We start from the raw sequence: 18,231 nt of genomic DNA on the forward strand, positions 1-18,231 counted from the left end.
TTTGAGAACCAGGTAGAGAACCATTTGTTTATAACACTGTGAGATTTTAAGTTTACTGCAGTTCTGTATCCAACTTATTTTAATATTTTACATTCATTTACATTAAAGTGAATTTAATTTCTGATCGGAGTTGACAGCTATTACTCTACACACCTGGTACTTTTGACATAAGTTATCATGTACTTTCACAGCAATAAATAAATAAATAAATAAATAGGAAAGTGTGTACTAGACATTACTTGCAACTACAATGGTTGCCTATTAAATACTAGATACTTACTGTAAAATGAAGTGCTACTCTTATTTGCCATGGAACCTGTCACAGAAGTGCTGAAATGTAATGAGAATGACACCCAGTATAGTAAAGATATTATGCTACCATTATGTAACACCCCTCTCCACTTTAAAGATAATTATAATCTCTGGGATTTTATCTTCAATAAGAAATGGCCTTTTTCTCTTCGCAGACACTTCTGTACCAGGTTGAGAATTCTGACTGGTGATGTGATGACACAGAGGCTGGGCAATGGGGGGTTTTGTGTTTAGGAGGTGGTCTATAGATAAGCACTGGTCACTTCTGCAGTCTATCACTGTCACCTGAGACCCCCAGTCAGCCAGGCATGTCCAAAAAAGGGGATAAAGGGGCTTCAGAGAGAAGGCGGACATCCCAGCAGGGACTGACAAAGCAATCAAGAATGCCTCACCTCCTGAGCAGTGACACCCCCTCTCACCCCTCCACACACACACAAAACACCCCAAACATCTATACACATACACACTCGGAGGTTTGTTTTTGTACAATGCGAGGACGTGGGGTCAAATATATATAATATATATGTATACAGTTTATACAAACGTTTAGAAGTTTGGACACCCCTGGTCACGGCCAAATAACATATCTTTAGTGAAAAGAGGTAAACAAAACCTCTGCAGTGAACTATTACAAATAAATAAATTACATTTTCTGTAAATGTTAATGGACAGTTGCTTTATATTCAATTAGCTTAAAACACAGAAAAATAATAAAATAGCAATTGTTGAATGTGCAAATAAATGTGACACCCATTAATTAGTCTCAGAGCTAGTCTCAAAACACATGAACTTGTTAAGCCTTTACTGACTCGTTACAATGGCCAAGAATTGTCATTAGGAATTGTCAGCTGATGACAGTTCCAGAGTGTAATACATTCTATGACTCTTCTAACCTTGTGCTAACACTTAACAACTGTAAGCAGCTGGCTGAGGATGTGTAAATGAAGCTTACTGATGCCTCATTGCAGAGGAAGTCTATGTGTATAGATATCAAATTGCTTCCAGCTCACAACTTCCACTGTCTATAATGTCATTAAGAAATGGCAGTTAAAGGGAACTGCAATATGGCACAAATATCATATCACAATATTTAGAGGTATCATGATAACAAAATGGTCCAGACACAAACACATTTGTCTAGATAACAAGTTTGTTTTGTAAAGCGAAACAGCCAGACAGAGGATGTGTAAAACTAAGGCTGGTAAATAGGTGTGAATGTGGTAAAGTTGAGCTCAGAAACACAGCCTGACAAGAACAGCTCTCTAAGAGACACATGGGGCAGGGATACACATTACCTTGAGCTTTCTTTGATGAGGAATGATTAAACATAAATAGGAATGGATAATAAAGAAGCGTGGGTACTTTTATCCAAAAAGTGTGTGTGTGTATGTGTGTGAGGGGGAAAGGTCAGGCTCCATCTCAGCGGCCATAACAAGTGGTCGAGGTAACGAGCTTCAGAGGCCGTATGGGAATTTGGCTAAGCTGGCCAACGTACATCCCACACACCTCCTTCCAATTCACTCTCTCTCTCTCTCTGTCTCTCTCTGTCTCTCTCTCTCTCTCTCTCTCTCTCTCTCTCGCTCTCTCCTGCCATTCTGCTCAGCCCCAGTCTCCTCCAATTCTCTAATGAGAAAAAGCTGGTAAGAAAATCCTGGCCTCAGTCCTATATAAACTTACAGACATCTCACGGAAAAGCCCATGGAGAAAGAGAGAAGAAGAAAAAAATGTAGAAGGGGAGAGAGAGAGAGAGAGATAGAGAGAGAGAGAGAGAGAGAGAGAGAGAGAGAGAGAGAGAGAGATAGAGAGAGAGAGAGAGAGAGAGAGAGATAGAGAGAGAGAGAGAGGGGGGGGGGAGACAGTGAGAGAGAGCAGGAGAGAGAGAGATAGAGAGAGGGAAAGAGAGAGAGAGAGGGAGGTAGGATACTGAAAGGTGAAAGAGAGAGACAGAGAGAGACTAAGGGGGAGAAGAGAGAGACAGAGAAAGACAGAGAGAGGGGGAAAAAGACAAAGAGTGAAGAAGACATGGGGGAGAGAAAGACAGAGTAAGGGACAAAAAAGGCAGAGAGAGTAACGGAGATAGGGAGATAGGAAAGAGTGAGAGAGAGAGTGGGAGAAAAATTAGAGTGAGAGAAAGAAAAAGAGAGGAAGGTGGGATACTAAGGTTAAGGGAGTTGAAAGAGAGATAGAGAGATTAAGAGAGAGAAGAGAGAGAGAGAAAGAGGGAGAGAGAGAGATAGAGAGACGTGGTGGGAGGTAACAATAAAGAAAGCAGTAAAGAACAAGACAAGAACAAAAATGCACAAATTGCATTAAATAATAGTCTTAAAAACATAGTTATTTAGCCTTTCTCTTTCCTTCCATGATTATAGGCGAACGTCAGTGCTGTAATATGGAGGAATGGATGTGGATGTATTGATTCTGAAAGGATGGAGCCTGTGTGCTGCAGAACTCTTCAACTTTAGACAACTCTCACTAACCACGCAAGGACACACACATGCTTAAACATTGTACAAAGACTTGCTTATATAAGAAAGCATACACGCACGCACATACACTGGCACGTGCATTCAAACAGCACACAAAGGCTTCCTTACAATCACATCACTGGCGCAGTTCTCAGCACATGAAATGAGCTGACTCATATTCAGAAATACTTGTCAGTCACTTGAAAATTTCCTGACAAGTTTGAAAGCCTGGTTGGCATGTATAGGCGGACCAATCACGCACACCCACTGTGGCAAACAAACAAACTCACAAACACAAACAATGCCTCCTAAATGCTTTAAAAGAAGTAAAGACAATGTGCGCTTCAACCACTGTACACTAAACAATAACTAACTGTATGAATAAAGCCCAAACAGTTTTCAAAGGCCTTAAAATGACATCTGACCAAGTGCTTCATTTCTTCATCTTACTGCACAAAATATAGTTTTCCCCAATACACGGCAGGTAAGGCATTTGACATATTCATAACCAAATCTAAAATTCATACTAGAATGCACTCCATCCATTTCTCTAAAGGAATATCATACACAGCAAAGCTCCAGTCATGCTCCATCAGCTCAGCAGATAGGAAGACATGAAATAGAGGGGTAATTTAAAGGACAGATTAGCTGAGCTGTAATTATAACTTTCCTCCCTGTTCAAATAGCTGCCTTATAGATGGGTGGCTTTGACAGGGCCCCATAATGAGCCTCTGTGCATTATTTCAAGGCCTGGCATATATGGTATCTTGCCTGAAATGTGTTATAGGAGAAAAAACCCAGAAATGATAGAATTATGAAATATTGAACACTGAGTAATGACCATTTTCTGCATGGCAAGACTAGACCAGCTTCATCCTTCTGCCTTTTAGGCCCCTTTTTTTTTTGTCTGATGTCGAATTTTTGGTGGCCAAAGGAGTGGAGCCGGCTGCTAAATTGTGATTAACTGACAATAGCTATGGCAAAGATTGCTTCAGGAGTCAAAATCTTTCTTCATAAATCAACAAAACGATAGCATTTGGCAATGGAACCGCCAATTAGAGCAGGAGTAACAATGCATAAGAAGTAGAAAGCTGCCAAGCCGAGGGTGCTGGTGATATTATGAGAGCGCAGAGACAGTAGCAGGAGGTGCCAACAGCTCGAGCACTTTTCAAAACCAGTGAGAATCCAACACTCAGGATGGAATTGTTTTCTAATGAATAGAGCTCTTTACATGCTCCATTCCACATCCTGAAAAACACAGCAGCCCTAAATCATGTCCCTGGCACAAAAAGACCAGAGCCTGAGTTTGGCCTATACCATAGAGGAACTCTCAATAAGTGCAGAAGAAAAGCAAAAAAAAAAAAGAAAAAAGAAAGCAATTTCTGCACGTTGCTGCAGTTCTGGGGGCTCAGATGTTAAATGGAAATGCATGAGCGCAGTGCAAAAGTAAGGTTTTCCATCAGTGTTTGTCTGACTGCGAGGTAGTTTTCCTCTTGTGCTACACACAACAGTAAATGTGGAGCAGTGAGCAGTACATATCCAAAAACCTGATGCTATCAGCAATATCTCCTGCACTCACTGCCTCTGCAAAAACACCCCCCTAGCAAACAGACACACAAACACACATGAATGCACATGCACACACACACCCTCAAGCATCCAGAATACACCTGAGGTGGGACTAAGAGTTCCTATGAGCTCAGCAGCTTTCTATCTATATCATATACTGTGGATTCCTTTATATGAACATTCATTATATCAATGTCCTTATAACTTCAATCTTTAATGCAAACAGGCTATTTCTGTATTAGCTGCGTCTTCTCTTCTCCTTTAAGTATGAGATTTCTCAATGCCATTATCGCAAGTAGAGCTCACAAAGTAGATGTATACATTGTTCGCATAAAAAAATACCATTCTGAGAATGCAAACATATAAGTAGGAAGATATTTCAATTGCCTTTTATCTTTACTCTGCTCAAACAAACCAGTAATAACTGATATTAATTATGTTCTGAATGTGTTCACATGCTCACTCAGAACTTATCACAGTGCATTCATCAATAAAGGCAGCATCATGCTTCTTGTATACAGTGATAGGAAACACAGTGCGTTTTTGATTCCATATGCTGCTACATTTTACACATGCATGTATTGCAACCATTGTGGCAGCAAGTTTTAATGCGTTATAATGAAAGAATTTCACTCATTTTACAAAATAGCTCAGTGATGGTGAAAAGAACCAAACGTCTGAAGCACTTAATGCCTCCAAAAGCTACCTCATGGACAGTCATTACACAAAATGGTTAGAAATACATTGCCTGATGCCAGAGACAGTTTTACAACAGCTGTATGAAAAAAATGTTGGCCTAAAACATATATTTAAAACATATTTATGGTGCATTTAGGGTGCTGTAGAGAAAAACAGTAACCAAAGAAGACTTCTTTACCATTATCAGCATTACAATTAAAAACTCATATAAGATCACTGGTCATTTTGGATAACAAATAAAATGGTTCTATTCATGTTTAGGTCATCACAACTGCTGATTTCTATCACCACCATTGTGCAATACCCTTAGGGCCTTCTTGGACTCCAGAGAAGGCCTAGTATTATCCGTGAAATAAATATCTGTAATTTTTTGTTCATCTTTATTTAACAGAATTATCATGCAATAAGTATTAACCTCTGCAAATGGTAGTAATAGTCTTCAAACAGGATTTTTTTTGTAATTGTATTATCTAGGTAGACACAGCCAAGCAAGCTCTCCTATTGGTTAGGACTTTACGAGCTGGACTAAATGCCTAAGATCACCAACATAATTAGGAATCAACCAATCATGTTTTGATTTACATTTCGAGTGAAAAAATGTCACTCTAGGCCTACTTGAAGTCCTAGATACATCACTGTGAACAAGACTGGTAGCCTGACTAATGTGTCTCAGTAAGATGCTGGAAAAATATATAATAATATGTCTGTTGGGAGCTTCAAATAAAACATGGAATGCTTTATTTCCAAATGTCCGTGTTTAATCTACAATGGGCAAAAAATGTTCATGTTAATCACTGTTAGCTTAGCATACTACTAGAATCCCATAGGGGTGCTAGAAGAAATTAGCATTATTGTTGGGATCTACATTGTTTTTGACTGAGTTTTTACATTTATGGCCTGAACTGAAGGCATAGATCTAACAGTCATGGTTTGCCACTTGCTTACATTTAAAGCATTCGACATCATGTAAATATGGTTTTATGTGATGCTAGTATTGTATGTATTGTATGTAGGCTACAGCCTTTCGATGTTAGTACCTCCACTCTTCTGACCAAATGTCCTGATCTCAATGATTCTATTGCCCTGAAATGTTTTTAATCGGTTTAATTAAAACCGATGGAATTTGTCTTTAAACAAGCAAAACCAACGTTTCTGAATGTGTCAGAGAAGTAGGTGAGATAGGGTAAAAGATAGCAAACTATGTACCCTAGACTGCACAGAAATGCAGAAAAACAGGGCTAAACACATCAACAAGAGCCCTGTGTAACCAGGACATTTTCATACACTTAAACCCAGGTTCAGGTCCAACATCTGTAAGCAAAAAAGACATATAGCTCTTTGTTCTTCTGAAAATGTTTTTGAATATTCTGTTTTTTCCCTCTTGTAAGCCTGGGTTATGGTAAATGCTCCACATTCTGACTTGGCCTGCCAGCCTAACATTTTCTGCTGATTAAGTAAGTGCTCTCTTAGCGTTCTATTATTTCACAGACAGATCAGATAAGCCAACAACAGTTTGTTCTCTGATGTAGAAGCAAGACAAAGAAAATTAGCAAGAGAAGGAAGGAATGGGGAAAATATTCAGAGTTATCGCCGCAATGTCTGCTGAATATTGGACAAAGACATTCACAGTTTTGAGCTGTTACCGTCAGTGATCTGCCATTTTCTGGAGGTTTGAAGAACATACAGTAATCCTTTCTGCTATATCAGGTTCGATCTGAAGGGAAATTGGCAGAGCAGCCGTGAAGATTGCTCTGGCACTAACCAGGCCATTGGCTAAGAGGCGACACCTATGGGATTCCTCCGCGTCTGCCACAGACTCCAATCACAGCCATTTGTAGAGCTATCAGTGAGAATTTTCCAGACACCACATCGGGGATCATTCACTAACCACTCGCACTCTTCTAACTCTCTCTCTTACACACATACACACACGCAGTTCAGGGGCGCCAAATGTTAACTCCTCCAGCCAGGAGGGACCAGAATAAGTCACATGCAGAGACGTAAGCCAGGGCTATAAAATGCTATTCAGAACAGAGCTATGGGAGTGAAACAAATGAACCATGGACATAAACAGAATGAATCATAAGGCCGAGACAGAGTCATCAACTGGCATACTGATAAATCCACACTGCAAATCAAATAACTGGATGGATAGGTGGAATTTTTGAGGAATTATCCTAGGATGTACACAGGTACTTTGTAAGTCATTAAGGAATTGATAGAATTGATAGAAGTCTTAAAAGGCTTAAGACATTACAGTGGTATTTCACCCTTGGGGTTCCTCAGGAAAAGAAGATTGCAGGGATATAAAAGAGATGTGGGATTTCAGAGAGGTCCAGAGTAGTTGAAGTACAACAGTAAGCTTCTCCATAGAATCTCAAGTAGGAAAGTCACTTAAACATGTTTCCAATGGGAGGAGTGTGGGATCGATCCCAGCTACATTTTAGAGTATTTTAAAACAGTGACCTTTATGTAATAGCCACTGAGATGTATTAAAGGTCAAACATGGACACTACACATATAAATAAAAGCTTCCTTCTCTAACATGCCTGTAAGACTTTTGCCACATACTAAGCCACGACAGTCATGTCAAGCACATACAGCACTGTACGACAAACTATTAAATGGGAGTGTAGAAAAGAACTGAATTGACAGGAACAAAAATTTAAATTTAAGTTCAATAAAGGTTCTTGGGAATTTGATATAGTGTACTCAAGACACAGCACTACTAGTGACATACTGATATGGGAATTTTGGGCCAATGCTGATATCCAATATCTTTCATTGACATATATTTTGGACTAAACCACCTTTACTAGTGTTATTGAGAAATGTTAAAATGCAGACATTTAGCGTAGTTACCCAGCGCCGCCTAAACGTTCTGCTTTTCCCAGAATACATTAGCTCTTTTTCACAGTTTTCCCATGATTTTAGAGATTCTTCAGTCAATTATTGTTTTTTTTTTGTCTTTAATAACATTGATGGGATGTTTTTCAATGGACATGTGAATGGTTTACAAAACCATATGCTAACTGGATTTTCATTGTTGTTGATGAATATTTAGTCAGCATATATGAAAATGTTTAATTGCTAATTTTATTGTGGTAGTTATTTTTTTTTTAAATTGTCAGTTTTAACCATCTTTGTGGAGAAGTGTGAGTAAATTGTTTTCAGTGAACTGTTTTCTAACTGTTCCCCTTTCACTCCTTATTGCTCACTAGCAGCTCAACACAGTCATAACATTTTACACACACAGAGCCAACAGTGTCCTATTTAATCTGCTAACTAAATTATGGGGAATTTTTTTTATTTGATCATATGAAATCTATTTTTTTTAGATATCTACTGATACCTATATGATTTCAAGTAGGGGTGGGCGATATGGCAAAAATATATCATTGCAATACTTCAAGACATTTTCACAATACACTTCACAATCACTTTTTTTCTTTTTTTTTTTCTGAAGTTTGACAAGTGGGGACAGACAAAAAAGACCCAGTAGTGCCACATTTAAAAAATATTATCAAAATCTATGAGTGCAATGATTTTTATTCAATTTATCAGATAAATCACTGAACGCAATCCAGTTTAAATAATTGTACTCTCTTTGTAATTTTGTAATATGATATCATTTATCAAAGTAATAATATATTTTGTTATATCACCCACCATTAATTCTGATATCATTGTGCATCCCTAAAAGCAACTAACAAACGTCAAGAAGACTATACAAGTTAAATAATTAAAACAGAGACAAGATTTTGTAGAGAGAACACCATAACAATCTATCTAATGTTGTTTGTCATTTAATGTTTCATTTATTTTCTATCACTGTTGGCCATAGACCAGCACATGAACACCCACAGTGAACAGAATTTAGCCACAGCCCAGTAATTTACATTTTCCTATGAATGCCCATACAAATTATATTCACTAAGAATACTCAGGCACGCACAGCACATTTCACTGTCCTATGTACGCAAATGCTTTTTCTATCAAGAGTATCAAAAGTTCTTTCAAATTTAAATACATGACCACTGGGACTCTTGACCGACATCGCATTCCCACAAGCGAACAGATTGCCCATGCAGCTGCGTAGCGGGATGAATCCGAGAGAAGGTGCTTTCTTTCTAAAGCGCACTTAATGAGGTCCCTTTTGGCCTGGTCCTTTCTTAAGCAGAGTACCTGGGACCTCTGTACCAAAGGAGGACTCGAGAAAAATGGTGGCCTTTTAACAATATGGAAATGTGGCCCTGCTATCAGTGAGGAATCCCAGACGTCAAATACTTCTGTAATAGCTCAGGCCAACAGAACCGCACAATCTTCTTGCAGCCAGTGGCGGTCCTTTTTCGAGAGCCGTTTCATAAGGCTGGCTCATTCTGCAGGGATGTGGGCTTCTGTGGTGGAGGAGAGAGCGTGAGGGAGACTGAGAAACAAGCGAAAGGGGTAAGACGAGTGTGTTTGATTGGGCAGCCTTTCAGAGCCCACAAGGCTCATCATATTTCCCTGCGAAGAAAAACAAAGCATCTGCACCCAGACATCACAATCAGGTCCAGCCAGCTCGCCTGTCCAAAAGAGCATTCTTTCCTTCAGAGAGGCTGCTGCAGAGTCCATCTCAAAACCAAACACAGCACCTACACTCAGAAGATCCTCCTCTCTCACGCATGTGAACCACATACCTGTCTGACTCACATTATTCCCATCCAAGCACTTTATGGTCCTAAAAATAAAGGTTCTTCAGTGGTTCTTGGCCTGAACGTAGCTTGGCAAAAACCTTTAACTGATTCAGAACTTCATATTTTGTGGAGGCTCTTTGAACTTTAAGCTCCTACAAAATTGGTAAATAACCACCTATTCAAAGGTTCTTTAAAGAACCAAAAGTGGTTCTTCTATGGCAAAAAGCCTGTTTTTTAAAGAGTTTACAGCATACAGAGCTTAAGAGTATGTAACAAATTCTGTGAAAAATTCTGACTACACAAGACAGGGGCAACTTCAAACTCCCTAAAAACCACTGGCAGGTCCAGACGTTCATCCTTCATTCCTATATTTTAATAACTCACTGTAATAGAATTTTGCATTGTTTTCCACACTGTCACTTAATAATAAGCCTAACAATGTGGATATGCAAAGAAGCTGAAGAGATTAAAGCTAGAAATGGCATGATACCAGTTTTTTCTTTTCTGATAAAAATGCTGAAATTGAATTCTTCAGCATCAGCCAATACTGATACCAGTAAGGATACCCATGCTAGGGCCCACATCCTCCATTTTTCTTTTATATTATGAAGATTCTTTGATTTTATTTACCAACAACAGTCATAATTCATGTTTACATGACTATCTTCTAACCTTTCCTGATCACAGGCTGTTTTTGTTACTGTACCTTTAAGATTGATATATGTAAATGACCTCTGTTCTGACTGGCTGCTTTGTATTGTACCTCAATCAAAAACTGAAACACTATTTATAACTTCAGGGAAAATTGGTCACACTAAACTACAAAAGGCTGAATAGATGGACATACGTAAACATATGTGTCGTAAATGTAAATGTGTTTCTTTCTGTGACATCACAAAAACAATTAATTCAAAACCGGCTGTTTTGCAGGTACTGTACAGAACTGGGACGTGAACGATACATTCTGAGACTTTAAGAGTGTTTATATTACTCTTTTTTTTCAGAAAGTAAGAAAAATACAGTTTTCAATTATATGGGCCCTTTCAAATGAGCTACTTTTAAGTGAATCAGTTAAGGTAAGCATCTAAAAGTAGACCACATTTGAACCCCCCACCCACCCACGCCCTTATATCCAGCTCAGTGTTTTGCTAATATTGGCCCAATGCCGCAATACCTGGTACTGGATCAGTGCCTCTAGTTAAAGCCGAATGTGCACCCTCGGAAAAGCTAATCATTTAAAGATGTTTTTTACTAAATGCAATTACTTGTTGGACTATCTTGCGGCATAACCTGTGTAGCCTGACTGAGGTTCAGTTATATAGTTAGCTAATACATAAATGGTTGCATACATGATTACGCATATGTACACCCACTGCAGGCAACACGTAAATATGTATCATGCTTGTATGTAATATGGTAAACACTGACCTTACTTCTGTGGTCAGTGAAAGTCAGTGACACCACACAGCAGGTGCCTAAAAGAAAGCCCTCTACAAATTACAACAAAGCAGCTGTGCTTAAGTGATTCATACACAGCCCCACTGACCTCCCCCCCCTCTTTCTCTCTCAACCAAGCAGGTACAGCATGCAGAGCTTAAGGGTAAGCAGCTAATTCAGTTGGGGTAAGAAATGGCTTTGACTTATTCAAAGTGACCACTGTAATCACCTGTTCAAGAGCCTGCAAACACACAGTAAGCAACAGAGCTCATCAGCATGACACTAACAAATGAGGAGATTCATGAAGTGCCACAGACAGATGCCGAGTTGGCCGGCTAATGAGCTGTAATGACCGCCCTCAGCTTGTCTGTCAAAAATTTGCATGCAGCATTATTAGAGCAGTCAGGGAGCTATCGTACCAGGTAAAAGTCATCAAATCTGAAGCGCACATCTATATCTCTGGCTTATTCCTCACTGCGATAAGCATGCCTAAAGCATCGCCTCATTGAAAACTGTCACATTCATTATCAGCTATGGCTAAAGCCACAAATGACTCGCTTCTATTCGTTTCCATCCAGGAATGACAGAATATGGTGAAATTACGGAGCACGTTATTTGAGTGGACATTCAGAACTAGAACATTTTCAGGTGAATGCGACTGCTTTGGAAGCTCATTTCAAATGAGTAAAAAAAAGGAAAAAAACTTTATATGTACGCGAGAGCATGTACTACTTTCACATTCTCAAACACTTGGTCGGGAGCAGCACCAGCTGTGCTTCCTACCTTCACAGGTGTGCGCTCTGGCACACACGTCACGCCCCTGCCCTCCGCGTCAGGTGACGGACTTACACTGTTTGGGTTTGGAATGAAAGGATATGGATTGCAGACCATTTTCAGACACCAACTCCTCGGACGTGTGGTTTGCTTCAGATAGAAAAACACAACCGGTGCCAGTGATGGGTAGGGTAAAGCCTCTCCGCCGCTGGCTGACGCCGCCTCCTCCGCCACCGTGCCGGCTGCACTCTCCCTCCTCTCTGCTCCTTCGTCGGCCTCATCGTCGTTGCGCTCCCCGCCGCCGGACAGGTCGTTGAGTCGGATAAAAGTCCGAGGAAGAGAGGACCTGCCCTCTGCTTCCCTGCCTCTGTGGTCCTCACAAATATTTCCTCCATCCTCAGCCATCATTCACCTCCTACAGGGGGAAGAGAATAATAAATAAAAGAAATGCAGGCAGACAGAATAAAGCAAAGGACTTCTCTTATCAGAAAGGTAGATAATTAAATAAATAGACAAATAAACAAACATTCAGGATCAAAAAATGAACAAAAATAAGGCTTCTTTGCAAAATACAAGCCATTTTTTTCACCCCAAATTGATTTTTCGAACGAAATAAGGTTATTCTGCACACTGTCTTGCTGTAGTCTTAATGTTATGTGTAACTACGACGTTAATACGACTTTTACGACACATTATTATTGAACGTATATTATTATGAGCTGTTATTGTGCGCGTTTTTCGCTGCGAAAGGCGGCCAATTAAACAGTCATTATTCTAACAGACAGGAAGGAATGAAGCGGCGCTGAGGAGGAAAACAGTGGCTCAATTAAACAAAGGCATTTAGAGCAGCGCCGATGAAAAAGTACAGTAGATCTGCCAAATCGAATACGAGCATATGAGGCTGCAGGAAAGCCCAGAAGTTATCAGCAGTGAGCACATGCCAGCAGTCGGTCAGCTATACAATATGCGCCTATGAATATGTTAAAAAGTGCTATTGTCCCCCTTACCTGTAATTGCTTCTGCTAATAAGCCCAAACGGAACTCACTCATCGCATGATCATTTGTGGAGGCAGGAAAAGTAGCCCAGGTTCTGCTCAGCGAGAAAGTGAAGCTCTAGGCTGAGTTTACAGTATGATCAGCCTGACGGGCATGGCAGCCCCAGCGCAGCGCAGCTCAGCTCAGCTCAGCTCAGTTCAGCCGTGCCTGCACACGATGCCTTAAAGATGATGGGCTTCCCTCAGCTTTCCTGTCGATGAGCGTGGACCAGGCGAGAGCAACTCCCCCGAAACTGGAGGACACAGTATGAGGGCAACTAAGTAGTTTTGTTCTGCTAAAACATCGCTGCTCTACCACACCAAACTATCCACTACACTGACAGTTAGCCACATTTCTAATTATGTCTTTTTTCTCTCTCTCAGCGTGCAGGTATCGTTTTCTCTAGGCTACACATGACAAAGTCTCAGCACGGAGAGAAGCGAGTGGGTTGTTTCCACGCAGAAGTGCTGTCCGTTTAAAAAAAAATCTGTCTCCCACTTCCAGTCGGCAAAAGACGCTCTACAGCACGAAACCGCTCATCCACACCAACTCACAGCTGGATTTGGGTTCAGTTTACAAGCCCCACCCCCTCGTCAGCGCCTCTGCCAATCAAGCGCTGGGAAAAGTGCACCCGCCTTGCTATTGGCCGGAGCGCGTGCCACTCCACGGCTCGACTAGCAGAGGTCTTGAGAAACAGCTGGAGCAGTATTGTTTACTGTTAGCCAATAAAAAACTGGGAATTCTTTGGGATCGGACCAAACCCACTTTTATGATTGGACCATGTTTATTATGCAAGGGGTTTTGTTAAGGAACAGGGAAGGGATCTGAACACGTGTCTGGAGGGAGCAAAGTGCTGTCACCTCACTGTTTACACACTCAGGGATGGTGTGAAATAAGTGCAGTTCAGCTGAGTGTTCTTAATAAACAGTTAGTTTATAGGCCCATCCAACTACAGTCAGCGATGTAGGTAAAGGCACCTATGCGTTTGTGTGTCTAAGCACTGAGAACCAAACTGTCCTCATTTTTTTTTTTAAGTGTCTAGTATGTATGGGTGTTTAAACTTTTTGGCAAAGTGCAATGTTTAGGGTGGGCAAAGGATCAAAAAGACAAAACAGCATACAAGTGAGGAAGGCAGGTGGGCTTTTAAAAATGCATCTTATACATTTTCACTATATTTGGTTACTAGGATACTTCAAGAATACAATTTTACAAGGATAAGAGTTAATAAATTATATAGCATGAACATGTATTTGTGGGGTTAGGGTGGGCCAAATAAAACATCCCTCCCAACTCCCACTTTGGGCAGTCCTCATGAAAACATTGTTGCAGTTTCAAAACATACCATTTATTTCCCAGTCCATTCAGTCCATATATAGATATGAAGATTTGAAAACAGCCCGTTTTGAATACATTGCCTTTGTGATGTCACAAAAACCATACATCAACATAGGGCAGTTTTATTATGAAGTTATATGGAGGGTTTCAACATGAAACAGTCCATTTTTTAATTCATTGGCTTTGTGATGTCACAAAAATCATACATATACATAGTTTCATACACAAACATAGTTTCATGACAAAGCTGTTGAAGTTCTATGGAGTGTTTCAAAATGAAACGGCTCATTTTGAATTCATTGGCTTTGTGATGTCACAAAAATCGTACATCAACATTGGGCAGTTTTATGTTGAAGTTATACAGAGTGTTTTAACATGGACTGCTTTTTAGAATGAGGCACGATAAAGGGCAGAAAGGGGTCAGTTTTATATATATATTCCTTTGGCACATAGGTAACAATCAGAATGCCTGTAGTATGTAATGTCAAGTATTACTTGACAGAGAAAGTTCCAACATCTACTGTAATGACTCACATAATGACTCAAAAAGTGAAAACTCACTGTTTGGAATGGTATTCGATACAGTCAAGCAGTCTGGGCTCTTCAGTCACCCAAGCAAAAATATGTAGTGACAGCGCTCACCTCACCATGGCAACATGGGCCGCAAGAGAGAGGTAAGCTCCCAAAACTAGAGAGAAATTCACATATCTGAGGAGACAGGGCCTAAGCTCCACCCCGCTACACATTCCACAAGCAGTAAAATGTAACAACTTGTAATACTGAAGCTGACACCTTAACACTGCATCCACAGACACTTTTAGAGCACACGATCCTTACTGAAAACTGTGACGAACAAATAGAGCTCCATTTTTCCCTTCATGCATCATTGCACCACTGTGTTGAAACGTACAAGTTCACTGAGCATGTCAGCCTGTACCCACCAGCAGAAGAGCACCAGCCCGCTGAGGCTTTACCACACTGCCCCCTGTGGTGAAAAATGGTAGAACAGTGCAAGAATAGGACAAATAATATAAATGATCCATATATTGATAGACAGAAGGAGAAGGGGCATGGGTGAAAATTATCATCATCAGTTCATCAGCAGAAGAGAAGGAAAACCCTCAAAATGATTTAAAAAACATTTTTGTGATGTCACATACATACATGTGATGCACTGTAAAACAATGAAATCCTAACTGAATACAACTGCAAACTCCAGAAGCAAAACTGTCTAAACTGTCTGAAACATTGTCCTCAAGCATTCTTCACATTGCCAGCATTATACTCAAACTGTGAAAAGTGAAATTAATCTGCGTTAAAATTATCTATGAATTAATGTGACTCCAAAGCCTGATGGCAATTTGGTTATTAATCACTTACAGCACCCTCAACAAAAAGACACCTAATGAATTAGGCTAATGCAGTCATCATTTTCACATTTTCATTATTCTTTATGAATGTTGATTTGAACGGAAGGAATTAGAATAATAATGCAAATCACTTCATCACTCGTGAACTTCTTTGCTGTTGGTTACCCAATAAGTTAATAGGCAGAATAGGCAGGAAATGACACACTGATCATTCAAATGATGAGAAAAAGCCACTGGCTTAAAGGACCCATGTCTGGGAAAACTGATATTGAAATAGAAGTTTTTTTTTTTTATGTAGTCTGTAACAGTTGTTAAAGTTTCAGAATGTATCATTCACTCCCAAGTCCATACAGCCTATCTGTCTACATATCTACGGAAACCAAGCTGCAAAACAGCACATTTAAAATTCATTGTTTTTGTGATGTCACATATATTTTAACACATTTACATATTTCTACCTACACAGCCTACATCAGTATAGCTCCACTCATTCATGCCGAAATTCTTAGGAGTGTTTCATAACAGACTGCATTTCAAATGTGGCATGATGCAGGACAGCCAATCAGAACCGAGGCCATTTACATAAATCAGTGTTAAAGGCACAGTAACAAAAACAGATGATGAATTATGACTTTATTGGTACATAAAAGCACAGAAACATACAGAAGTCCAGAGGCCATGAGCTGTTGCTATAATTTTCTAGATTGTTATCCTGAGGTAACAAGATAAGCAACTCGTTATTTCAAGATAACAATATTGTTATCTTCAGATAATAAGATAAATAACTCATTATCTCAAGATAACAACTTTGTTATCTTGAGATCACAAGATGATTAACTTGTTAAGAGAACAACTTTTGTTATCTCGAGGTAACAAGATAAGTAACTTATTTCAAGATAATTTTATCTTGAGATCACAAGATAATTAACTGGTTATTTTAAGATAACAATTTTGTTATCTTGAGATAACAATATAATTAACTCGTTATCTCAGAATAAAAATTCAGAAAATTATAACCACCTCATGGCCTCTCTGGACTTCCAAAGAAACATTATGAATGGGCTCATTTAAAATGCATCTTTAAAATGTATTTTTAATAAAAAAATTTGTAAAGTGAAATTATTTAAACTCAAAATACAAGAAAACATAGGCCCTTAAATTTTGTGCAAACTTGTATAGCTGCATTATAGAGGTATTAGTCCATAAAACAATCTTCCAGAAATATTTCACTTCCAAACCTCAAGATAAAGATTCTTCTTACTACCAAATCACTAAAGTCAATACAAATCTACCATGGCCAGTGTTACATAGCTGTGATAAGACCATTGAAAAACACAGCCATTTCAACATATCCACACCATCTGTGTTCACAGAGGGTTAGACTGATGGTGTCTGCAATCTGCATCATTTGCTAAAAGATGAGCTACATTGTAGTCAACCAATGCATTAAATCAATACTGGCGCAAATTACATCTCTTATTCCAGTTCACAAATGCTTGTCCTGTTTTTATGGTTGGCTGTTTATCGACATTTTAATGCGGGTGAAATGTGTTTTCTTGCTGTTAGTGGAACAACTAACCATTAGATTCTCCTCAAGCCACTGAACTCTAACAGAGGTGCTTATCCAATTACATAATTTAAAGGGAGGGGGTATCTTTGGATTAGGAGCTTTAGTCTCTAGCTCAAGACTCCAGCCTCATAGCCAGAGAGCCTTTGGGCAGTCTTGGGGAGCCACTGATTAGCGTAACATGCTACACACAGCTGCAGTGCAAGACATTCCCAGAAAAGAGCAGATAAGAGCATTACTACCCGCTCCCCTGGAAGCGATATCTTTAGGTCACTTGGTGTGGCATTTGGTCACACAGCAGGCCGCATGGCATTGAATGCAGTTAGTCAAAGAACACTGCAGAAACTAGAAAAGACTTACTTTAAAGGGCTTTTATCATGGAAGATCAAACTATTTTGAAACAAAAGTTGGTGTAGTATGTTAACGGAGTTACAGTTTGAAAACATAGCATTCACTCCCCAGTCCATAAAGTCCACATAGGAAAACTAAGCTGTAAAAACAATCCATTTTGAATTCACCATCTTTATGATGTCACAAAAAACAATGCATTTACATATATCTGTCTATTCAGCCTATAGCAGTTAGCTCCGCCCATTCACACTGAAATTATAAGGAGTGTTTCAGCCCAGACTGCTTTTTAAACAGGGCATTATATGCCAATCTGAACAGAGGTCATTTACACATACCAGTCGTAAAGGCCATATGTAAAAGATATTATTTATTAGCCTATTTAATTTTAAGGGATAAAAAAGGATGGAAAATGATAATGTAAAAATCAATCATGACAGTTTTTGAATTAAGTGGACTTTAGGAAAAGTGTAGGATATGGACCCTTTAACATTTCCTTGTTTTTTTTTTTTATAATAAAATAGTCTGATGTAATACATAAACATTGTTAAAAGCTTCATTCCCCAGTTGGAAACCCCTTGTTTATCCCTAATACTTTGGTAATGCAGAGTCCTAATATGTAAGATGTGATCTCATAACAAGCA

At 39.4% G+C, this 18,231-nt stretch overlaps 1 protein-coding gene across 1 annotated transcript in view; it reads right to left on the minus strand.

The window, feature by feature from the left end:
• The window catches only part of cacna1g (calcium channel, voltage-dependent, T type, alpha 1G subunit), a 310,514-nt gene extending 296,981 nt beyond the window's left edge, over positions 1-13,533 (minus strand). The window contains 2 exon segments of the mRNA XM_036572800.1: positions 12,036-12,347; positions 12,940-13,533. Coding sequence (XP_036428693.1) covers positions 12,036-12,340 — 305 coding nt within the window. The 5' untranslated portion in view covers positions 12,341-12,347; positions 12,940-13,533.
• Between the last annotated feature and the right edge of the window lie 4,698 nt (positions 13,534-18,231).

This window comes from Colossoma macropomum, unplaced genomic scaffold, assembly GCF_904425465.1.
Source record: "Colossoma macropomum unplaced genomic scaffold, Colossoma_macropomum, whole genome shotgun sequence".
NCBI lineage: Eukaryota > Metazoa > Chordata > Actinopteri > Characiformes > Serrasalmidae > Colossoma > Colossoma macropomum.